General features: G+C 37.9%; 1 protein-coding gene, 1 long non-coding RNA gene and 1 pseudogene across 5 annotated transcripts in view; 1 reads left to right on the forward strand and 2 right to left on the reverse strand.

Moving 5' to 3' along the window:
- The window catches only part of LOC306662028, a 416,277-nt gene that overhangs the window by 160,346 nt on the left and 230,560 nt on the right, over positions 1-25,371 (forward strand). The gene's annotated exons all lie outside the window — the stretch shown is intronic.
- On the reverse strand, positions 3,979-5,246 carry LOC306661194 (RNA-binding protein Raly-like). The gene has a single exon (XM_079140024.1). The coding sequence runs from the start codon at positions 5,130-5,132 to the stop codon at positions 4,329-4,331; it is 804 nt and encodes a 267-aa protein (XP_078996150.1). The 5' UTR covers positions 5,133-5,246; the 3' UTR covers positions 3,979-4,328.
- On the reverse strand, positions 9,622-11,964 carry LOC306662255 (DCN1-like protein 2; annotated as a pseudogene). Its single transcript has 3 exons — positions 11,955-11,964; positions 10,012-10,335; positions 9,622-9,872 (listed from the first exon to the last, which is right to left on the reverse strand). The product of its transcript is annotated as a DCN1-like protein 2 (transcript).

Here is a 25,371-nt window from a genome sequence, read left to right on the forward strand (position 1 = left end):
CTAGAGAGAGTGGAAGAGCAAGGAGGATAGAGAAAATGAGTAGGACAGAGAGAAACAAGAGAAAAAGATGGCAGGGTAGCTACCGTGAAGTAGTTGAATTCCACTGGGCTAACAGGGACCAATAACGGAGAAGGATACTTGCAAGCTGACTGATGAACCAATAGCTAGCTAGGATGTTCACAGATTGACAAGTGGTTGGGAGGCAGGGAAAATGGCTGGATCGGAAAGGGCGGGGAGAGCAGTTTTGTACATTACATTACATATGTTGAAAAAATGACCATGACAAGAAAATCCTGCTATTGAAAGAATGGACATTTTTTTAAGCTGTCTGTTTTATCTCAACTCCCTAAGGTCTCCCTCCCAGTAATGGGAACAAAGCCCTTAAAGCTGTTCCAAACAGAGAGTAAAAGAGTAAACTGAGCCTAATAGCCAGATGGTGCTCAAACAGTAGGATTACCAGAAACTATTGACCAGAATCTACACCCTGTTGTAAAACATTGTGAAACATGTTGTATGTTATCAGCAAACCCAGACCCCCTTTGAAATTTCCCGGCAGCTTTGTTCCCCATTTTTCCTTTTTTTTCCCCCTTTTATGTGCGACTCCTCCCGATGTGTGGTTTCTGCCTTTATAAACCTACAAGATTTTCTGCTAGGGACTGGACTCCTCTAGTTGGGTCCCAGCGCGCTGGAATAAACACCTCTTGCGGTTTGCATCAAGTGACACCTCCTGCGGTTAGTTGGGGTTGCCGTGGATCCATGGGACAGAGTTGGGGTTTCCTTTTTGGGGGCCTTATACTATCAGGAAAAAATTTAAGGGTTAAGAAGGGTACTGGGCAGGATTTGGGAGCCTCAGCTTTTGTTCCATGTTTGTTTTATCTGGTGACCAGACCCTCACCCTCTTCCTGTGAGAGGTCATTTCCTCTCTCAAGGTGCTAGTTTTTGTAGAGTGCTTGCCTTGTAAGCATAAGGCCCTGGATTCTCCCCAGAAACCCCCCCCCCCCAAAAAAAAAGGTGCTACTTTTTTAATAGGTGGGAAAACGTGGGGATTGTATGAAATAGTATCTACAGTCCTCTTCAGATCCTTTCAGTCTTTTCTGCTTAAGATCTCTAGTTTTAATGCTGGTTTTGGTTATCAAAGAGCATATTAAACAGGATAAATGCAAGATTATCTCAATAATTTTACTTAAAAGTATTGAAAGAGAACCAATGTGAAATTGTCCTTTAAACACACTAATAGTTTTCTAAAACTCATAACTTAAATTTGCCACTAAACTTATCATAATTGAAACTGCATTAAACTCACATTTAGAGTTATATTAAAATAGCTAGCATAGTTATTAAGCATTTCCTTTGTACAAGGCACTTTGATAAACACTTTTTGTACAGTATATTATTTGTTATATTGGCACTTTGACAAACTCTTTGGCACTTAAAGCACTTTGGTAAACACTTTATACATTACATTATTTTATCCTAAAATTAATCCTGGGCAGTAAGTGTCCAGTGTCTGTCTTAAGATATAAAGGATGGTGGAACGAGACAGACATCATTACCCTGTGTAACATTCACACAAATGGCATGAATCTGCATCGTGTACAACCATAGAAACGAAATGATGTACCCCATTTGTGTACAATGAATCAAAATGCAGTCTGTAAAAATTTAAAAAAAAAAGGACTGTATTTGGATACCTGAACCTAAAATCCTTATCCAAAGATTTGAACAAAGATTTTAGAAGTCCTGACTCTGAAGTAAAGATGATACCTGTTCTTTTGTTAGAGTAGTTTCAGATCTCCTCTTTTTTAAAAAAAAAACTTCCACTTTAAATCCGATCTGAATAATTGTAGTCAGATATTATGATATTCAAGATAAAACAATTTTTTTGTTACTTTATATACTGTACTTGACCATGGCCTAGAAGAGAGCAGTTTTGCAGCAATGGGAGTCAAATTGACAACTCATGTGACATCCTTCCATGACAAAATTAGGGATGAGGGTAGGATGTTGAGTTGTTTGACTTAGGTTCCCATGTCACTTGACACTTTTTAAAGCACAACTTTAGGCCCATATGTTAGAGAAAGCTTTTAATTTTATCCAGTAGAGGGAGATGGTATATTAGCTATTACACTGCAATTTTTAATTCCATATTTTTTTGTCATTTCCTATAGCATCTTAATAGGTGAACATGGGATGAGAAGTGTTTTGATATTTTAAAGACTATGGAAGTGATAGGATTGAATTATTATAGGGAATTATATGTAACTGATTTTTATAGAGTAAAATTAATAAAGTACTCTATATATATTTATAGATAATGAAGGGAGAGAGAATCTAAAGTAATTTCCAGGATGGGGTGTAACTCCATGGTGGAGCAGTTGCCTTTCATGCACAAGGCACTGATTGGATTCTCAGCACCACAAATAATAAGTAAATAAATTCATAGAGGGGTTAGAAAGAGATCTCCTTACTGTTTAATAACTTAAAACTTAACTCTATTCCTCTTGTACTATCATAAGCAGCGTGGGAAACTCTGAGTAGGTATAGATTAAGTGGTCATGTGGTGCTCAGGGAGGGCTGACATGATTCTCCCTCACAATTGGGAAAACAGTCATCATCAGCAGGGTTCTTTATCCTTGAAAGCAACCACCAAATGAAAGCAAATGCCAGGTCTTTGGCTAATAGTACTATTTATCTATTTTCTCCTAAAATTTTAAATATTTTATAAAACTTGTAATTGTTCTTGATGTAGAGCAATATTGAAGTGAAGGTACCAGAATTTAGACCTGAAGAAAAAGACATCATCAGCATGTGGGAGTTGGAAAAAAGAATCATATGAAAACTTTTGATGAAGTAAAATACCAGAGGTGAGTTCCTGGTATAAAGTAGCTTATAATTTTTTTTAAAAAAATGTTTTTTAAATGTTATTTTCATTTTAATCTTCTCGTTTTCTTTTTTTAATAGGCAGATTATTTGTATAAGGTCAAGATGAATGATTTAGATGTTTTCTTGAGTAACAGTGGAAATATAAGTAAGTCATTTAAGAAGCTCTAAACCTACTCAACCCAACTGCAACCATTGAAGCACTTAGTTAGCTGCCTGAAACAAATTCTCTTCAGTCTTCTTATCTTCTCTTTGGAAAGTGCTCTAGTACCCTCTTCAACACCCAAATACAGTGCGTATACACACAAACTCCACTATCAATGAGCTCTCAGTTAGTCTTCAACAAACAGTCCTTGGTGCAGATTATCTCTGCCTAGGGGTTGATGTGACTTCTAGAACATCTTAGAAAAATGCTGAACCTAAATTCCTGGCTGGTACCTGTGCAGGACACACAAAGGCACATGCTGACAAATGCACCATACCTCTCCTGGGATATATAGCTTGAAAATGTCATTATTGTTGGGTTTTTGTTTTTGTTTCTGCACAAAACTGCAATATAGAGAGTGATTCTCAAACTGGGATGCACTGACCCCCAGAATTTTCTCGAGGTACTGTGAAATTTTTAATGTGTTCTTCTGTATGCTGTTTCCTTGCCTTCCCGGGCCGATTCTGCTTCAGCTTTTTGTTAACTTCTAGCAGCAATCCACACTAGAGCTTGTCACCTTAAACTTACTGTGATGCTTTTACTTTTTTATTCTTCCAAAAATTTTATTTGTTTTTATTTTTAAAGACTGCATTTTGATTCATTGTACACAAATGGGGTACAACTTTTCGTTTCTATGATTGTATGTGATGTAGATTCACACCATTTGTGTAATCATACATGTACATAGGGTAATGATGTCTGTTTCAGTCCACCATCTTTTCTTCTCCCACCCCTTCCCCCCTCATTTCCTTCTACACAATCCAAGGTTCCTCCAATATTCTCTCTCTCTCTCTCTTTTTTTTTTTTTTTTTTTTCTTTTTTTAGGTTTAGATCCAATCTTTTTATTGTCAGGGTCCCCTCCTTGTACTGCCCACCTCTCCAAAACTATAGAAAAACCCAAGCCTGGGCTTGTCCTGGGGAGAGGAGGCAGAGTGTAGAGAACCCCCTGTGTGCTGCCCTCTAGCCTTGGCAGTGCAGACAGGGAAGGTGCATGGGGAACAGAAGACTGGGAACTCCACCTGCAGAGGATGTGGCACTGGCTGGGATGTGGGGGTGGTGGAGGAGTGACTGCTGCCAGCTTTTCTCTGGCACCCACTACAGGCTGGCATCCAGGGGTGGGTGCCCAGCTTGAGGTCTGGGACACTGATGTCCTTTTGCTGGTGGCCGCTGCTCCTGTCAGGCTGCTTACTGCAAGGCCCCATCCTCCGCATCTGTGTCCTGGCTGTGCTCCAGTTCTTCCTCGCTAGGTGTCAGTAGGCCCCTCCTCATCGCCATCATCTCGAGTCTGGGTTTCTCCCTGGGGTGTGCCTGCCTCAGAAACTGCATCCTCTTGGGGGGCTGGTGGTAGGCTGCTGCTGCCACTATTGCCACTGCTACTGCCACCACCGCCGCCACCACCACCACTGTTGCTGCTGCTTCTGTTCTTCTTCTTGCCATCTGGATTGGCCTTTTGCTCCTCAGCAGTTTGCTCCAAGCGGCCGGATAGGGCATCGATGTTGGACTTGATCTGCGTCAGCTCTGTCTTGATGGTCTGCAGCTCACTGCTCTTTAACTTGATCTTGGTTGAGCCGGTGGTGATGGCTGAAGAGCGAGCAAAGAGCTTGACAGGTATGGTAGTTTTGACATGACGAATCAAAGGGACTGTAACCCGGGGTCGCTTCACAGGGACTGCCTTGGGTACTGGCACAGGTGACAGGAGGCCATGGTAGTCAAAAAGCCTATATATGGTAGATGTTGCTCTCTTTAGCCCTTTGGGTCTGTTGGGCCTAGGTTCTCCAGTCACGTTGATATCCAGGGTCTGCCCAGCCAGTACCCTCCCATTCTCTCCCAGCACAGCTGCCTGGGCATGGCGCTCATTGGCATACTGGACAAAAGCATAGCCCTTGTGCACCAAACAGCTGGCCACACGGCCATACGTGGAGAAGATAGTCTCCACATCAGACTTCTTCACCACAGCTGTGTTGAGGTTTCCAATGAAGACCCGAGAGTTGATGGACTTAGGGTCATTCTTGTTGGTTACATTGCTTGTCTGGATCTTCAAGGACATGATGGCCACCAGTACTGAGGCTGGGCTTAGCCAGCTATTTCCTCCTTTGGGTTACAGGGTTAGCAGCAACTGCCTTTGGGAACAGTCCTCACCCTCTGAGTCTGGCTTTGGGAAGCTCCAATATTCTCTTAACCACACCCCCATTATGTATCATCATTCACTTATCAGAGAAAACATTTGGCCTTTGGTTTTTGGGGATTGGCTTATTTCCCTTAGCGTGATTTACTTTTGTTGAGTCACTGAAAGTGACTATATCATATAGCAGATAGGATTTCACCCAAGCATCCTTATCAAACATACTTCTCCCAGAATCTTTTTTTCTCTTTTATCTCAATAATTAGAAATGCTCTTATATCCTTCTATAACAAGAGTACTTTGTTGTGTCAACAACAAATTAATTCATTTCTTTCCTTTTGAAGAATTATTTTTATATTTTTCTTTATGCTTTCCATTCTGTTTAAATATTTCTTGTGCTTCCTGGCTTTAATCAATTGTTCAGTTTGAGATATATGATTGAAAATATAAGTAAAATTAACTACAAATAACTGGAAAGTTTCAAATCAGTATCCAGGCAAAACAAAATAAAACAAGCCCTGCTAATTTTAGGTGTGAACTATCTTTGTAAGACTAGTTATCTTCCTCTCATGTGTGAATTTCAGTTATTACTCATTGTCTATTTAAAGTTTGCATTACATTAATCATATCCTGAACTATACAACATACTTTGCCAATGTAAAAATGCATTAGAATTTTGAAAAACTCAGCATACATATTAGTTTTAATGAATTTGATTTATGACACCTACCAAGAAATGTTTGGGATATATAGATGATATTATATATAAGATAATTTGTATCAAAGAAGTTGGCATATGAGAGGGGACTCCTGAGAATGCTTAGGCACTGTCTAGTTCAAACCTTGACCGCACCCCTTTGGTTGTAAATGGTTTTTGTATTTTCATTACTTATGAATTCCTTGTCCTCTTTCTTATTTTGTACCTTTTGTAGTCACATTGTGTCGCATTGCATGAAATGGAATAATTTTCTGACAATTCCTCTCAGTACCGCTGTGCCAAACTTAATGAATGAGGTTCTCAGTGGATATTTGAAATTGATTTATGGTGGCCTTTTTTGTTTTGTTTTGTTTTGTTTAAGCAATCATGGAGCAAAGTCAGGGAGCTTCCTCTCATCGTTCATAAACATGAAAACTTCTTAACATGTATTGGAAACTGTAGAGACCCAGAGTCCAGCTTTTATTCCACTGTCTCCTAACTGTGTGACATTGGCCAAACTACCCTGCCTCTCTGAGACATGGCTTCCTTTTCTGTAAAATGAGAATAACAATGTTTGGCTTGCTCTCTTACTTATGTTAGACTCAAATGGAATTCTTTGTAAACTCTAAAATGTTCTATTATCATAACTTCAAATTAAAAGAAGCATTTTTCTTGCTTTGCTGATCATCCAGATAAACTTAAACAATAATTTACCTTCTTGATTTTAAAAATCACAGTTTATTTATTTATTTATTTATTTATTTTATACTGAGGATTGAACTCAGGGGTACTAGGTCACTGAGCCACATTCCCCAGCCCCATTTTGTATTTTATTTAGAGATAGGGTTTTTCTGAGTTACTTAGCACCTTGCCATTGCTGAGACTGACTTTGAATTCTCCATCCTCCTGCCTCAGCCTCCCAGGTGTGTGTGTGGGGGGGGGGGGGGTGGGAATCACAATTTTTAAGCCTACTGCTTCTGACAATTTCCTGTGAGCTGTTGACTTTGAACCACTTAAGGAGTTTTGCCCTCACATTCTGTCATGGGAGCACCATAATGTTGCCAAATTTGCAAGCAGATGTGCCCCATTTTAAATCCTGGCTCCACCTCTTACCAGGTTTTAGGCAAATTTCTTACTCCAGTTAAGCTTCAGTTTTCCTTGGATGTGAGAATGATAATACCTGCTTGATAAAAGTGTTATGAGAATTGTGAAATATGTCTCAAAAGCATCCAGCACTAAACATCAATGAATGGTAGATTACTTTTCGATGGTGAGGATAATGCATAATAGGAGGGCAACTGACACTTGTTCCAGGCCATCTCCTTATTAGGGCCAATTTGAATTACTGAATCAGAGAAAGTGGAGATAGCTAAGGTCTTAGTAATAGTAGCTAACTGTTATTAGTTATTACAAAGTTTCTACAGTCAATTTTCCAGGTCAAAGACATATAAATTAACAAATGTATTCCTTGTTAGCAAGGATGATTTTCAAAGTGAGCAAAAATAGAAACAGAATTTTTTTCCTGACATCTTTAAAAATGAGTATGACTATGTTTTTTCCTGTTTAAGTTTTAAATTTGATGTTATGATACATAGTGTTTATAATCTGTTTCATTCATAGGTAAATTTGTGGTCATTCCTTGGTAAAATTAATCTAGAGAGGAAAGTGTTAATATTTCTAAGTTATAATAAGTGGAAAGTGACATCATGAACAGAGTATCTCATTCTGATGGTCAAAGGTTATCCCTTTTCCCCCTCTGGAGATTTTCATAATGCTCAAACATTTACAAACTAACTCAATATAATTTTTTCAAATATGTGCAATATTTGCTCATTTGGAGATTTGTGATCCTCTGGCTCTTGTCCTTATTTTCAAGAGCCTCCTCTAACAGTCATTAGTGTGACAGTGACAGGGTGGGAAAGAAAACATAAAAGGTCAAAAGTAAAAACAGTCTGACATCTCATATATCAACCTTCCGATATGAGTCATCACAAGGGCTCTGTAAGAAAATACAAAAGCCCCAAAACTTTTGTGACAAATGCTGTTACTAGTTCTTGCTGTAAACCGGATATTTCACAGGGTGAGAGCGTGGCCCCTGTTCCGGGCAGATGATCCTCCCGCAGACACCCTTTCACGGAGTGAGTCCTTTCCAGACTAAATCACAGCATCTCCTGACTGAGAGGAGCAGAGGCAAGCACAGTTGGAGAAGACAGTAGTGAAGAAGCACCGCAGAGGACTGAAAGGGAAGGCAGGAGCAAATCCTCAGTGAAATGCAGCTCCTGGAGCAGCCTGCCAGGCGCCAAAAGCATGTGGACTTCAGGAAGTCTGTGGAGGAGAGGAAGGGGGATGGGAGGGGAGGGAGAACGGAGAGGAAGACGGAGAGAGGGAGAATGAAAGAGGAGAGAGATGGGAGAGAAAGAGAAGAGGTTGGGGAGTTGCGGGGTAGCGAAAGACCATGGAAGAAGAACTGAAAAGTTCAGGACAAAGGGACATAGTAGAACAGGAGCCAGACATGGCAATATAATCTTTAAAATAGTGTGCAGCATGGTAGCAGAGCAGAGGAATCCATAAATCTCTAGCAAACACATCATAATAGGCATAGAAGAAATAAAAAAAGGAAACCAATGGAAATAAAGAGGACCAGGAACAAACGGATTCAGAATAGCAAATCCAGATTAAAAAGTGATTGGGTGCTGGCATGGTGTCGCAGGCCTGTAATCCCAGCGTTTCAGGAGCCTGCGGCAGGAGAATTGTGAGTTCAAAGCCAACCTCAGCAATGGTGAGGTGCTAAGCAACTCAGTAAGACCCTGTCCCTAAATAAAATACAAAATAGGACTAGGGATGTGGCTCAGTGATTGAATGCCCCTAAATTCAATCCCTGATATCGCCCCCAACACATGAAAAAAAAAAAGTGATGAGGTGTGTTGTAAGAGGAGGTATCTGTGGTCACAGTTCAGGTCTCAGCTGTGAGAAGGCAATTGGAAGTAATCTTAATGCTTAATTTAAATGTTAGTTTAAATGTTATTGCTCTTTCCCATGGCACATACTTAATAATAAGCTAGTTCTTTATCTTTTTTTTTCTTTTAAAATAAAATATATTAAAAGTATGAAACTTCCCAGGAAGGTGAAATAACATTATTAGAGGTACAACAGGCCCATGGGCTTGACACAGTTTAATCTGGCTGGAGTCACACCATACAGGCCATCACTGCAGACTGCAATGGGATCTTAAATATAAATGGTTTTCAGATAAAACTCCAGAGAAAATGAACATCTAAGCAAGATAGACAGCAAAACTACCAGGAGGGGCAGCACTGGATTCCTAGATGACCCTTAGGCCAGGATAAACCTGAATTCCTGGCACTGAGACTGTTGTGACTTGCACAAAACTACTTCCTCCCCAGGACACAGATACTGCTTTTCACGTGTGATTACAATGTGACTGTGATACAACTTGGTGACTGCTGGTGTTCACCTGAACATGCATCAGACAGGACTCTCCTAAAGCAGCAGCTACAGCAAGCTTGCTGACTCCTGAAGCAGCAGCTGACCTCTGGGGCGCTGCCCCATGGAGCCTGCACCAGCCACTACAGCTCTGAGCAGAGGAGGGGTGCCATTCCAGCTCCGGGAGGGAAGGGCAGCGTCTGAGGCTGGCAGTGAGGCACACAGCACCACCCGGCATGCCTGCAGGACGGGAGTTGGCTGTGGACTTCACCTTCAGCTGCATTTTCCACCTGCGAGCTCAGGGCCGAGCATACGCCACAAAATCATCGATAAGGACAGGCCAACACCCCCTTCTTCTTCGTAGTTAGACATATCATCAGCAATCATGTTTCCAAAATCTAACAGAAGATTCCAAGTGTCCCTTGGAATCAATCTTTTGTGATGTTCCAGCAGGAATGTGTTCCAAAGATCTAAAAATTTAAACCTTCCAGATAACACTATATATGCAACAGCCATTTCTAAATCTAGGGGACCCTCAGGGTAAGGCTAAGATGATTATCTCGTCTTGCTCATAAGCCTACATCCTTACCACTTAGGAAGAATCCTAAGTGAGGACTACATCTTAATGATGACAAGCTCTCCCATTGGGAAATGGAGCTGAACCTAGGCCCTTCTGCCCAGGGCTTTTAGCAAAGGTAAAAAGAAGTCCTTGTACTTCACAGAGTCCTGCCAGCTCTTGCTCCAGTCTGGGCAGGAGGGCTTTCAGCTTCTCAGTGCTGTCACACCCAAGCTCTGTCATGCTGTTCCATGAATTCCTGCCTGCTGAATTCACACTGAGTGGCGGCCCTGAACTTCCATGCTATGACCAGCACGCTGATGCTGGCAGGGTCCACCTCAGATCATCACAGAACTGCTGAATCCCATCAATCCCGATTCTGCCTCCATCCTGCAGATCATGCTCGCTAGTGCTGCCGCCAAGTTCTTTATCTTTGTTTCAAGTTCTAGACTAAGAAGAAGTTAATAAGTACATCAAAAATAGGGAGACAGCAGAAAATTCATTTTATTGTTCTTCCTTTTTTTTGCTGCAGTGTTTTCAAATGTAAGAAATTCTAATCGATGTTGAATTAAATTGAAGTAGACTCTTTTGAGGTTTTCCTACCTTTGGAGTCTGTGTGGCTTTGTTATCTGGTCACTCGCATTGGGGTTAGCTGGGGTCAGATGCTCCATGTGGGAAGCTACATAGTCCCCCCTGCCATGTGCTGTTTATGCTGATGAACACACGTGTGCTTCTTCCACCATGACATTGTCATTCAGCCATCAATTAGGCTTCTCCTGGGTCTCTTTCTACATAAAGTCTCAAGATACATCCTGAGCACTACACATAAAGACTGGTAAGCTCTGTGAGTTTGTTGTTTGATTTTGTTTTAAATCATATTCTCCCCACCCCATTCTATTTATCCAACACCAAGCATCAGTTTTTTTTTTTTAATTCCCTATATCTTAGATAGAGTTCACCTGCTTGCCAAGAATAAGTTGTCAGAGCCCAGTACACAATATCTCTATTTAGCTCCCTCTCATTAGTTGGGCTGTTCTCTATCAGTCAAAGAGGTGTCATGCTGCAAACAGATAGGCACTGCTATAAGGTTCTGTTTATACCTCTGATTGCTAAAGAGGTAGAATAGGGAAATTCAGTAGAGAGTGCTTTTTAAAATCATTACATGGGTTCTTTAAAAGCGTTTAAGATAGACCATCAGTTGAACTAGGTGAATATTGTGTACTATATGTTAGACAGAGTGACTCTTTACTACTGTGCTCTTTTTTTGTAGAGTAATAGGATTATTTTTGCAATAAGACATATTTATAAGTAGTTACAATGAATAGTTAGGGGCTAAGTCATAATGATGTGAAAATGAACAGAGAAATTTAGAAGGCCACCTTCCCCCCTGCTTCTATGACCAAGTCAAAGAATCTACCTGTAATTTTTATATTAATATTCTGATTTTCTTCCAGTTACAGTGAATAAATTGTATATGATTCTGACACTATCTAAACAAGATTGTTTTTATTTAAGAACTTCATTTTTATTATCACCCCCCATCATAAATTTCTCCTCTGTAATTATATTTTTTAGCATCATATTTATTAGCAAATAAACATGTTATATCTTACTTTTGGAAAACCTCCTCTAGACCACTTGTTCTATTTAAAGGGTCATTGAAGATAATTTTCAAAAAGGGTAAAAGTATGACTCTCCTGCAGATATAAGGTGAACATATGTTAAAGATTTTTTACTTATTATTAATGTGAAAATCAGTAAGTTATTACACATAAGAAGAATCCAACCATCTCACACCCAGTAGAATAGGTACCCATAACCAATAACAGCAATGATAAAAACAAGCCAGAAAACAAGTGTTGGTAAGGATGTGGAGAAATTGGCACCCTTTTATACTGTTGGCGTGGATGTAAACAACACAGCTACAGTGGAGGATAGTGTGGCAGTTCCATGCAAAAATCAGCAACAGAATTACTGTATTATCTACCAATTCTATTTCTGAGTTTATAAGAAGAGTCAAAAGCAAGGTCTTGAGAAGATATTTGTTTACCTGTGCTCATGACAGCATTATCCACTAGGAGCCAAAGATGGAAGTGTCTACTGATAGATGAATGGATAAACAAATATGATTTTATATGCATCTATAAAACTATATCTACATATAGATATCTACATATAGGTAGAGATAGAAATAGAGACGTTTCAGTCAGTTTTTTAGACTTCGTGACCAAAAATCTAACAAGGACAGCACTAGAGGATAAAAGTTTATTTGGGCCTCATGGTTTCAGAGGTCTCAGTCCATAGATGGCCCACTCCATTGCTCTGGACCCAACGTGAAGCAAAATACTAAGGCAGAAGGGTGTAGTGGAGGAAAGTAGCTCAGGACATGCCACCAGGAAGCAGAAAGGGGAATCTGATCACAAGGGACAATATATATACCCAAAGGCACATCCTCGGAGACCTACCTCCTCCAACCACACCTGCCTGCAGTACTACCCAATTGATCCATTCAAATGGATTAATGTACTGATTGGGTTAAGGCTCTCATAACCCAATCATTTCACTTCTAAACTTTCTTGCATTTTCTCACACATGAGCTTTGGGGGAACACCATAGGTCTAAACCAGAATAATAGATACACAGATATAATTCAGCCTTAAAAAGGAAAAAGTTCTGACATGTGCTACATGGATGAACACTGAGAACATTATGCTAAGGGAAATAAGCCAATCACAAAACACAAATACTTTTTGATTATATTTACATGAGATTCTTAGTCTACTGAAATTCATAGTGATAGGTAGAAGAATGGTGGTTATTATGGCTATAGGGGAGACGAGTAGGGATTTATTTTTCAATGTGCACAGAACTTCAGTTTTGAAGGTGAAAAAATTCTGGCTATGGGAAGTGGTGATGGTTGCACCATAGTGTGAAGGTACTTAACTCTACAGAAATATTACACTTAAAATGGTTAAAATGATAAATTTTGTCACCTATTACAACTAACTTTAAGATGTTAAAATAGATAAAAAGAATACAGAGAACAATTTACAGATGAAAGATATTTTAATCCATGTGCAAATCAAAGCAAAAGTGGCTTCTTCCACTTTTAGAAGAGTCATTAGATTCTATGAGGGGCAGAAGTCATTGTTCATGTCCACAAAAAGAATATTTCTGCATTGTCATCAGTTATGTATAGGACACAGAATTGTAAACTAACCCCACAGAATTAGAATCAGATAGCCTAGAACAGTATGCTCTAAACAATGCACAATTTTCCATTGAAGCACAAACTTTTCTTTATAAACTCTCAAAAAGAATGGATTATGTATGCTGTCTTTCCCATTTAATGGTAGACTAAAAATAGTCACAGATTATTTGCAGCTCTTTCCATCAAGAGATGCAGTCTATTTACCCACCCCTTGAATCTGGATTGGCCTGGTCATTTGTTTTGATTAACAGCATGTGGCAGAAATAACCTTGGGCAAGCTCTGAATAGAGACCCCAGGAGGCCCTACAGCATCTACTCTTGCTATCTTGGAAAACTGCTGCTGTGTGATTAAACCTGACCTAGCCGCTGGAGAGGGAAGATAGAGTAGGACCAAGGTTCCCCACCCACCAGACTGCCAATCATCAGACATGTGGGGAAGGCTGCCCTGTGTCATCCAACTCCATCCTAGCCATCAACTGACTTGGAGAGATCTAAGAGAGCCACAGAGCAACCATCTAGCTAAAGATAAATGAAACTTTCCATCCACACAATTGTGATAAATAAAGCACTTTTAAGTCCACTAAGCTTTGGGATGATCTTTTATGAAGCAAATGTTAGCTGATATACTGTATCACAAATAGTACCTTGATTTTTTCCAGTTCTTTACACTCTTAGAGTTCAGAGATTCTATTACCTGTTCTTTTCTCATATCCAACATCCAGCCTATTAGTAAATGCAGCCAGCTTTTCCCTTCAAAACACATCCCAAGCATGACCATCTCCTGCTTCATTGGCTTGTTTTAAGAATTTTGCTAATGAAAAATGAATACAAAAACTTTTTAGAATCAGAAACAGAAATCTCTTATATTTATAATGCTTATAGCATTGCACTGTATTTATTTGTTTAAATGACTGAGTATTTTGAGGGCAGCAATCACTTTATCATTCAATCATACCACACATAATTGCTGTACTGTGCAGTATTATGCTAGGTTTATAGTAGGCTCTCAAGGAAATCTTTACTAAATGAATGAATGGTTTAGCATAATGAAAGATGACTAGATAGCAATGAAAATTCTCATTAAGATGTTTTTCATTTTCTAGGCATTGATCTTTCTAAAACCAGTGTCACCATATCCCTTAGAAAGCCTCCACATACCTTTACACATATCCTTGTGTCCCTGTGTGACTTACAGTGGTTTTGAGTGTGTTTCTCTCCTGCTCAGAGCGTACACTCCTTGAAGGGTTCATGCTTTTATCTCCTATGTCACCAAGTGTTATTGACACCATACACAGAGAAGGTGTTAATACTTAGTTCTTGGCTATCACTAAATTTAGCTCTTTAAACTCACTACCAATGTGGAAAGCATTATTGAAAGGAGCAAAAGTATTTTTCAAAGACTTGAATGCCCGTATTAGAAATATGAAACACAGTCAAATACATGTATGTATACATGCAATAAAACAAGCAAACCAACCAACAAACCCCCAAAAGCAAAAAAAACAAAAAACAAAACAAAAATTAAAAAAAAAAACAAAAACAAAACAATATTTTTTAACCAGGGAAAAATAATCTTTTAGAGCACTATGCTTTTTTTAGAAAACATGCCAAATACATGTTCTTGATTAGTGTGTTTTGTCTTCTTATCTTGTTTTATCTCCAGAAATGATATTAGTGTTAGAACTCATTTCACTAATATTAAAGTCTGTTAGATTTCTATGCTTTTCTGAAATATCTAGGAAATTTTGAAAATCAAATATGAAATAGAATCTACTCTTTGTAAAACATGACTCCCTCTTCCTGAGAAAAATGAGTATAAAAGAAACTTATTTTTCAAACTGGAGATTGAATCCAGGGGCACTTTACACTGAATTGCAACCCCAGTCCTTTTAATTTAATTTTATGTATTTCAAAATAGGATCTTATTAAGTTAACTAGGGTCTTGCTAATTTGCTGAGGCTGGTCTTGAACTTGCAATCCTCCTGATCAGCCTCCAGAGTCACTGGAATTACAGGCATGTACCATGGTGTCCAGCAGTATAAAAATTCTTTAAAAAAGTCTGGTCAATTCCAAACTTTCTTTTGATGGAAATGGAAACACATGAACTATATATTATTGAGTGCATCATTAACTTTAGAATATAGTTTCCTAAAATTATGAAGCATAATTTTGATTGTCCTGGAAACGAAACATCAGTTGTTTAACTGTGAGCTTCTCGTGCACCACAGTGTCTGGAGAACTGGAATTCCCACTTGACTCTCTGTACCCCTGGAAGCCTCCAGAGGTCGGCCAGGGACTCTCCCAACACTGACAAATTAGGTAATCAGTATTGTGCTCCTCAACTTCCAAGTGGACTTTCTGCTGTAATTCATGAAGAACCTGTGACTGCAGTGAGAGAATAGAAGCTTTATCCTACCCTCCCCATTCACAACCTCCTCCTTTCTTCTCACACTCCTCAATTAGTACATTGTCCCAGGGTATGAAATTCAACTGACCAACAGAGGAACATTAGGCTTGCTGGAGTTGTTCTTCACAAATAGGTGACTCTTGTAACTAGAGGACAAATCCTTTTGCAAGATATGGCAGTTTCTAGTTCTTTGCTTTAAAAAGCAAACAAACAAACAAACAAAATGAAGGAACTCCTGCTCAAATCGTTCAGTGGTTGATCTACATGAGTCTTGTCATCTAACTCAGTTGAAAGTCTTGGAATTGCTCTCCCAAAAGTGCTTCTGTTACCAATGCCTATGTGAACAAATGTCTCAGTGATACATGAATAAAAATAAAGAATAGGAATAAAATTGATTCTGAATCCTATCTTTTCTAACTGTAAGACATTTATATTCACAGGTATATGAACTCATCTTTTAGAAACTACCACCTAGGGTGGGGGATGTAGCTCAGTTGGTAGAGTGCTTGTGTCACATGTACAAGGCACTGGGTTCAATCCCCAGCACTACAAAACAAACAAACAAACAAAAAAAACTACCACCTATTGGAATAAGAGATGCTTTCCAATAGAATTTAATTTTGAGATTTAAAAACATATCTAATTTGTCATTTATTTTCATTGAGCAATATTAAAAAAACTACAATAACTCAATTCAAAAAATTTTAAATTTTTTGGTCAGAGGATTTAAAGTATTAAATTTAATATATATACATAATAATATAAATAAAAATAATTTGAAGCTTAAACTATATTACATAGAATTAAATTTAGTGGGAGATGAATAGCAATATTAAGAACTAATTTGATAACCCAATCAATAAATGGGCAAAGAAACTGAAAAGGCACTTCACAGAAGAAATATGATCAGTCAACAAATATGTGAAAAAATGTTCAACAAATCTAGCAGTTAGAGAAATGTAAATTAAAACTACACTGAGATTTCATCTCGCCCCAGTCAGAATGGCAATTATCAAGAATACAAGTAACAATAAATGTTGGCAAGGATGTAGGGAAAAAGATTCACTCATACATTGTTGATGGGACTGCAAATTGGTGTAACCAGTCACTAAGCAGTATGGAGATTCCTCAGAAAACTTGGAATGCAACCACCATTTGACCCAGATATCCCACTCTTCAGTATATACCGAAGGGCTTAAAATCAGCCTACTGTAGTGAAGCAGACACATCAGTGTTTATAGCAGCTCAATTCACAATAGCTAAGCTATGGAATCAACTGAGGTGCCCTTCAACAGATGTATGGATAAAGGAATGTGGTATATATACACAATGGAATACAACTCCACCATAAAGAGAAATGAAATTATGACATTTGCAGGTAAATGAATGGAACTGGAAACTCTCATGGTAAGTGAAATAAGCCAGTCCTCCCAAACCAAGGCCAAATGTGCTCTCAGATATGCAGATTCTAACTCACAATGCTGGGGATTGGGGGTAGGGAAGAAGGGAAGTATCTTGGATTAGACAAAGGGGAATGGAGGAAAAGGAGGGGGATGGGACTAGGAAGATAGTAGAATGAATCGGACATTACTTTCTATGTTTATTTATGAATAGACCACTGTGAAACTCCACATCATGTACAACCACAAGAATGGGAAGTTGTACTCCATCTATGTATAATATGTCAAAATATATTCTACTGTCGTTGTATAACTAAAAAGAAAAAATTAAAAAGAACTAATTTGGGAACAAAACGAATAATGATTTACTTCTGACTCTTACAAGTTTTTCCATGTATTTTAAAAATAGACAATAAGTACCAAATTGCTATGAAATAATTCAGAAGATTAAAGGAATCAGTTTTGTGGATACAACAAATGTTTTAGGTCTCCAATAAATATCTGAGAGGTCCTCAGGGCAAGGACTGCATCTTACTCAACTATGTGTCATGCCTAGGAAAGGGTCTGATGCGAATAGTAAAGCATTTAAAAATGTCTCATTGCAGGCATCATTGGTTTCTTTCTGCTCATGTCTGATCTGCCTGATGGAGCTGAACAACCACAGCAGAGAATACTGTCCTCCCCTGGCTCATTTGACTCTTTTACCTTCAGTTCTAGAACGTGGATCTAGTGTGAACCTTGTTAACTAATTTTATATTTATTTATTTATTTTTCCAATGGCATTATTTGCAAAGTTATGTAGAAACAAAACAAACACGCTTGGTTTAAATGCTTGCTGAATAGGGGAAATGAATAAATAAAAATGAATATACAAATGAGTAAAACACAAGAACCTTTAAAGGATTCATTAAAATGATATTTTCATAATTCAGCTTTAAGGTAATTTATGAAACAGAAGCCACTTCAGAACCAATGTTGTTTAGATTCTGTGGTTTGATCTTGTGTATTTTCCATCATATCTTGTCTATTGCAAAGATTATCAGAAAAATCTAGATCATGCAACTTTGATTAAATTTTTAAAATTAACATAATTGGTGTATTAGGTTTCTCTGGAGGAACAGAACCATTCCTTTCTCTCTCTCTCTCTGTATATATATAATATATATATATATCTGCATACATATACATATATGTGTATATATATATATCATATATATAATTGTAAAAAGGGAATTTATTCGACTAACTTACAAGATCAGAAACTGAATGGTCCACAATGGCCATCTGCAGACTGGAGAGTTGGAGGAATCAGTAGATACTCAGTTCAAGAAACCAGAGTCTCAGAAGAAGAAGGGCCAATGATGCAGTCCTAGTGAGAGATTGGAGACCTGGAAACTTCCTGGAGAGTTGCTGGTCAGAGTCCAAGTGATGGAGCTGGAGTTGGAGTTCAATATACTCAGGGGATGACAGTACCCATCCCAGCCCTCACTGGAGAAGAATGGAGCTCATGTCTGCAGTTGGATTCCTCCTCCTTCCCCCTGTTCTTCCATCCAGGTTCCCAGCCTATTGAACAGTGCTACCCACATTCAGGGTTGTCTTCCCCCTCAGTTTGCTGTTCCATATGCCAATCATCTCTGGAAATACCCTCACAGACATACCTTTTTTTGTTTGTTTTGTGGTGCTGGGGATTGAACCCAGGGACATTGCACATACAAGGCAAGCACTCTACCAACTGAACTATATTCCCAGCCCACAGACACAACTTTAAGAGAAATGTCTCTTAAACTTAGGCATCTTTTAATCTAATCAAGTTGACAATCATCACAATCGGAGAAGAGAGAGATGCTGAGTCTACAAAATGAAGTTAAATATTTTTCTCTTTCAACTAGGAAAAAAATTTCAACATCTACAACAAAAATCATCACATATGGATAGGAAGGTGAAAATAATCACTAGTTTATATATTCTAATATAGTGACTGGTTGAAATTATGTTTGCTAAAGTTTGTATTTTCTGCATAGCAGAAAAACTATTTACATTTAAAAAAAATTATTTTTTATTTTTTATTTTTTTGGTACCAAGGATTTAACCCCAGAGCACTTAACCACTGAGGTACATCCCCAGTCCTTTTTTATAATACATATATTTTTGAGTTGTAAATAGATACAATATCTTGTATGTATTTATTTTTATGTGGTGCCGAGGATTGAACCCAGTGTCTCACATGTGTGAGGCAAGCACTCTACCATAGCCCCAGCCCTATTTACATTTTTATAATAAATACTTTTACTTACTACCAAAATACCAATATTGATTTGGAAAACAATTCCAATTTCTTTAAGTTGTAGTATATGTAATATTCAAAGAAATGAGTCTAAATCTCTTGTAGCAATCAGAGAAATCAAAACTCATTTAATCACATGAAGCTCTTATTTGCTTTAATATTTTGCAACTATTTAGACAATAAATGGAAAAAGAATTGATAAGATAATCAAAATTAGTCAATTTTCTTTGTTAAACAGTAATATACAGAATGATTTACAAAACATTGAGAGCTAATTAAAAATAAATATTTAAGCAGAAATTTAAAATGTTTAATGGAGAAACTACTTATAAAATGGTTGTAATAAAATTTATAATCTCTTGGCAATCTGAGGACAAGGACCTCAATCAAGTATCTTTTTGATACAAAGGAAAAGGAAATATTGGCCTTTGGTACTTCATATACATTCATGTAAAACTAGAGCTTCTTAAAATGTTGATCACCAAGATGTAGAGAATAGAACAGTGATACCAAAGTCTGGGAAGGGTGTGGGAGGGAGAGATGGAGAGAGAATGGGCAATGGGTACAGGATACAGCTAGATAGGAGGATTAACTCCAAGTTTCTGTAGCCCAGTAGGATAACTATGGTTGACAACATTCCAATGAATATCTGAAAATAATAGGATTTTGAATGTTTCTAGTGAAAAAATTATAAATTATAAATATCGGAGGTAGTAAATATGCCAATTATCTTGCTCTGATTATTGCAGATTGTGCATGTGTATTAAAATGTCATACTAGGTGGGGTGCAGCAGTACATACCTTCAATCTCAGAAACTCAGGAAATTGAAGCAGAAGGATCACAATTTTGAGACTATCCTGGGCAATTTAGTAAGAACCTGTCACAAAGGAAAAATAAAAAAGGACTCGGTGTATAGATCAGTGGAAGAATGCCCCTGCAATGAATACCCAATACCAAAAAAAATTTTTAAAGTTACACTATACCCTATAAATAAGCATAATCACTATGTGTCAAGTGTGTGTATACATGTATATATGCTTATATATGCTAATATATATGTGCTAAGTACATATATATACTATATATCTGCTAAGTACTTATATATATATATATATATGCTAATATCTTTCATCAGTGGAAGATTTTATTTTTGTACATTCCATTGGGAACAAAGGTGTTTGCAGCCCTTAGTTATTTGTATTAAAGATGGTTTGTGAAATGATGTTCAATGAAATGGTGTCGATTGCTGAACTTGGAGGTTCTTGAAAAATTGTTAGTGGGTAATGTTTTCAGCATTCTTAATTCCTTTCCGAATGACTCTCCTCAAGCTAAGCATGACAATGCTCTCTCCTCTCACAAACTCCTCCCCTGTAGTTGATTTTCGGTTAGATATTAAGGTGAGAAATCTGAATATTTAAAATTCATCAGGGTGTCTACCCCATAGAAAGGTATTTCAGCCTGGAAGCCATGGATGCCTTTAGTGAATCATGAAACTTCACAATTTTCTATTAATTTGTGGAATGATCAATACCTTTCATTAAATTTTATAATGAAATTATTTTAAAAATCATGTATCTAAACTGTGCTTTTATGTATTTCATCTTTTAAATTGGCTTTGTTGAGCTATAATGTTTAAAATATCCCATTTTCATTTGCAAATAAATGGATGGAATTGGTGAAATAAGCCAATCCCCAAAAACCAAAGGCTTTCCCTGATAAGTGGATGATGAATATAATGGGGGTTGGGGGTCTGGGGAGTGAGAGAAGAATGGAGAAGGAAATGTAGAAGGAAATGAGAGGGAAGGGGTATAAAAAATGGTGAATGAGACAGACATCATTACCCCTAGGTACATGTATGATACACAAATTGTATGAATCTACATTGTGTACAACCATAGAAATGAAATGATGTGCCCCATTGTGTACAATGAATCAGAAGGCAGTCTGTAAAAAATAAATAATTTTTAAAAATATAAATAATAAATAAAATAGTTGTTTTGAAACTTTAAAAAAATTATCCCATTTTAAGGGTATAGTTCAATGAGTTTTGACTAGTGTATACTCATGTAACTACTACCAAATGAGACTGAACATTCATATCACTCCAAATCTCCTTCATGCCCCTTTATAGTCAATCTCTTCTCTCACCTCCAGTTCTGATAACCAATGATCAATCATCTGCTCTCTCATGCTATAGTTTTGCCTTTTGAAAATGATTATATAAATGGAATCCTATCAAGTGTAGTCTTTTGTGTTTGGTTTATTTCACTTAGTGCTTTGGAGATTTGTCTGTATGTTGCACATATTTGTAGTTTGTTTCTTTTTATTGCTGCATAGTATTCTGTTGCATAGATATTTATTTATTGATGAGCTTCTGAATTTTTCCCATTTGTAGCTTTATAAATAAAGCTGCTGTAAATATTCATATACAAGTCTTTGCAGGGACACATTTTATTTTTATTAAGTAGAACTGCTACATAGGAAAGAGTGCATGTTTAACTTTATAAGAAACTATTAAATAACTTTTCTTTGTATGTGCGTGTGTGTGTGCGTGTGTGTGTATGTGTGTATATTTTAAGGGTATTTCTTAGACCAGAGAATCTTTTTTTTTTTTTTTTTAGAAGCAAATAAATATGTGTGTAAGAATGTATGATAGAGAACTTTTGAGGAGGAAAACTTCACGTTAGTTAGCAAATTTCCTCTACTAGGTCAAGATCTAAGCGAACACACAATGTAGACCACAAGAACCTGCTCTTCAACCACAAGTGCCAACAGAATTTTGAAGTGTTGCTAACATGCCTTAAAGAGAATTAATGAGATTCCATGTATGCAATGTAACCATTTAGGACTACTGAAGCAATATAAGGGATCTAGTTATGTAAGATTTGGTTAGGCATACCAGAACATTGGAAAGAAATGTGAATTTTATCATTCAAGAAAATATCATTTTCTTGTAAAACTGTAATCCTTATTTTTTTGTAGCCAGAAATGTATATGCCTTCATTCAAAATTTGGCAAAAAGAACTGAAGACATTGTAGGAAATTTTAGCAAACATTTCAGCCATCAGGTAAAAGATACTTGTGCTGAAATAATTGCCCACTTGGTTGTTTTTCTAAGGTATTTCTAGTGCATATTAGATGTTTAAGAAGACTTTTATGATGAAGTGTTTGAGAAGCTGCTGATTTTATTTTCATATTTGTTTGGACCCAAGTCCTTCTTACTAAATCTCTAACATAAACAACCTTTGGTTACCTCATATAACATTTCAAAATGTGATTACGACAAAGGCATATGTACTGGGATTTATTTCTGGATTTTTCAAGTAGTAAAGGGTAGTGGAACTCTTCAATCCATAGAGTATTTTTTCTCTGCATGATGACCCATCTTCTTACCCCCTGTATTGCCTTTACTATTAAACAGTACCAAAGGGCTAGCAGGCTATAGAAAATAATATTCATGATATTTTTAGGTCCATTCATGGGGTTTTCCTGTGATGGATTTGCCCCTAATTTTGTTTTTTAAAATTCCAAGTATCTTCATTTTATGCCTGATAAGTGGATGACTGACAGATGGGAATCACCAGCAGGAAAATGAAGTGTTTTATCCATGCCAATCACTGCTAAAGCCCACATGTTATGCTTCGATCTGAAATGTACCCTCCTAAAAGGACATGAATTGAAATCATAGTCCCCAATGTGGCAAGGTTCAGAGGTGGGGCAATGATTGGATTGTGAGCACTGTAACTTCATCAGTGAATTAATCCATTTGAGGGATTAATAATTAGAATGAACAACTAGGTGGTAAATGGAGGCAAGTAGGCATGGTTGGAGGAAGTAGGTGACAGGGGTGTGCCCTTGGGGAGTTTATCTTTTCCAGGGCCCTCTTCCCTCCCCTCCCCTCCCCTCCCCTTCCCTTCCCTTTGCTTCCCTCCCTTCTCCTTTACCCCTTCCCAGCAGCCATAAACTAAGTAAACCGTCCTTCACCATACCCTTCTGCTATGATATTTCTGCCTTAGGGTCAGTTGACCATAGACTGTGTAATATAAAGCCGATACTTCCGCCTCCCAACCACTTGTCAATCTGCGCTCTGCCCGCCTCTTACTTTACAGGAATTTCGGCTTATGCTGCTGCCATTTTCCCGCTTCCCAGTTATGTTCTAACATGCTAAATAGCTATTGGTTCATCAGTCAGCTTGCAAGTATTCTCCTCCGCTATTGGTTCCTTCCAGCCCTGGAGATTCCAATATCTGGGAGAAGCGCACACGCCCTCTTTCTCTTTTTTTCCTTTCTTTTCACGCTGGAGCGGAGGTGTTAGTCGTCTGTATGATAAAGTCTCTTGTGTGAGACCTCGTGTCCATGGTGCATTTTCTGGGAGCTATTGGCGAGCCCCAACTGAGATGAGGGAGCCAGCGGCAAGTTCAGCGGGAGTGCGCAGCATGGGCTAGAATCGCAGCGGGTCCCAAGCTGCCTTAAGACTGAATCCTCTCAAACCAAGAACCAAATAACTCTTTCCTACTCTAAGTTGTTGTCAGGTATTTTGATCATTGCGATGAAAACTAACATCCTCTCCCTAAGGACATATGGGGGTCTGAAACAGGGGGCCCCTTCTTTGCTTCTTGACTTAGTACTGTAATGTGGGTCATAGCTTTCTGTGTTAAGATGAGAAGTTGTGTCTCTAAGGCTCTCCTTCACCTTCATCCAGTTATCACTTATTGTACAGGTGTCATCTAAAGCCTATTACCACACACACACACACACACACACACACACACACACACACACATACACAGAAAACCATTTAAGAGACTGACTGAGGCTTGAGGTTCCCTTAGGAATAGGGGTAGTCATAATGTGCACATAAATTGAGTTATTATATTATTAGCTAAGTTAATATGTTCCTTGATAACATAAAAACAAACCTAAGTGGTAGCCCATGTGATTATTAGAAATATCATGTGACTATGGCTGTTGGAAAAAATATATGAAAGATATATTTCACTAGGAGGCAACAGAATGGAAGCTCTTTGATAAGAAATTTCCTCATTAGCCATAGAAGTAAGATTTTTTTTTTTTAATAAAGGAGGTTACAGAGGGATAGTGGTCTATAAACAATGCATACTTTTAGGACCACATAATGTTTTATTGATTGAATTCCATATAGGGATTTGTGGGAACTATGGTTTACACTCCTTTTAAAGTCCTTCACCCTTTTTTGTAGGTCTCTTGATCTTCCCCTGCACACATTTGCTGTTGCACAAATGCCAAACAATAGACTTCTTTGAGTTTAAAGCCAAGGTCAGATAGTCACTCTCTGATTCCACCTCTCTTGCTTTATCTTTGTGTGAAAGGATGTAGTCCAAAAAGATGCTGTTCAGTGTCTGTGAATTCTGAGATGTCTGTCAAGTGTTTTCTAGGTTCATACATATGCACCTTATTTTCCTTCCTCATTGTTTGTGCTTCATCATCCAGGGTTTTAAGTTTTACTTTCTGTAGCTTATTCTATAAAGAACAAGAGTTCCAAGAGTTCTCTTTCTCCTCCCCCAGGTCTACCATTGTCTAATCACATTGATTATGCTCTTCTTAACTACACATGCTTCCTTGGAGATCCTGTCTGTCACTCTTCCTGTGCTCCTTCTTCCTTGGACATTGCTGGTCTAATGGAAGATTAGGAGCAAAAGGAAAAATGAAAAGATTAGCCTTGCAGGCATTGCAGAAGTAAAGGATGGTTAGCATAGTAAATGCATGTAGTTAAGGCTTCTGAAAAGGTCTCCTGAATGATGTCATATTCATTTGCCAAACTAAGAAGCAACAGAATGGAAACTCTTTGATGTTAAGAGATTTCCCTTGTTAACCATAGAACTAAGGATTTTTCTGTTAAATAAAGGCAGTTAACAAAAGGACAGTGGTCTATAAACCATGTGTACTTTTAGGACCATATAATTGCTATTGATTGACTTCTGTGTAGGGTTTTGTTGGAACCATAGTTTATATTCCTTTTAAAGTCTTTTATGATTGGGATATCAATGGAACAAATGGGACAGTTTTCAGAATTTCAATCATTTACTTAGGTAAAAGATGGGGCCAAGTCCCCTAAAAGATTGGGGAAAGGCTGGGTAATTAGTGAATTGTACTCCACGTAAAGGAAGAATTGGGCAATAACATCTG

The sequence above is a fragment of the Sciurus vulgaris genome, assembly GCF_902686455.1.
Source record: "Sciurus vulgaris genome assembly, chromosome: 5".
Taxonomy (NCBI): domain Eukaryota; kingdom Metazoa; phylum Chordata; class Mammalia; order Rodentia; family Sciuridae; genus Sciurus; species Sciurus vulgaris.

Excerpts from the sequence above, each read along its gene's own strand:
- LOC306661194 (XM_079140024.1), bottom strand. The coding sequence starts at position 5,132 with ATGTCCTTGAAGATCCAGACAAGCAATGTAACCAACAAGAATGACCCT.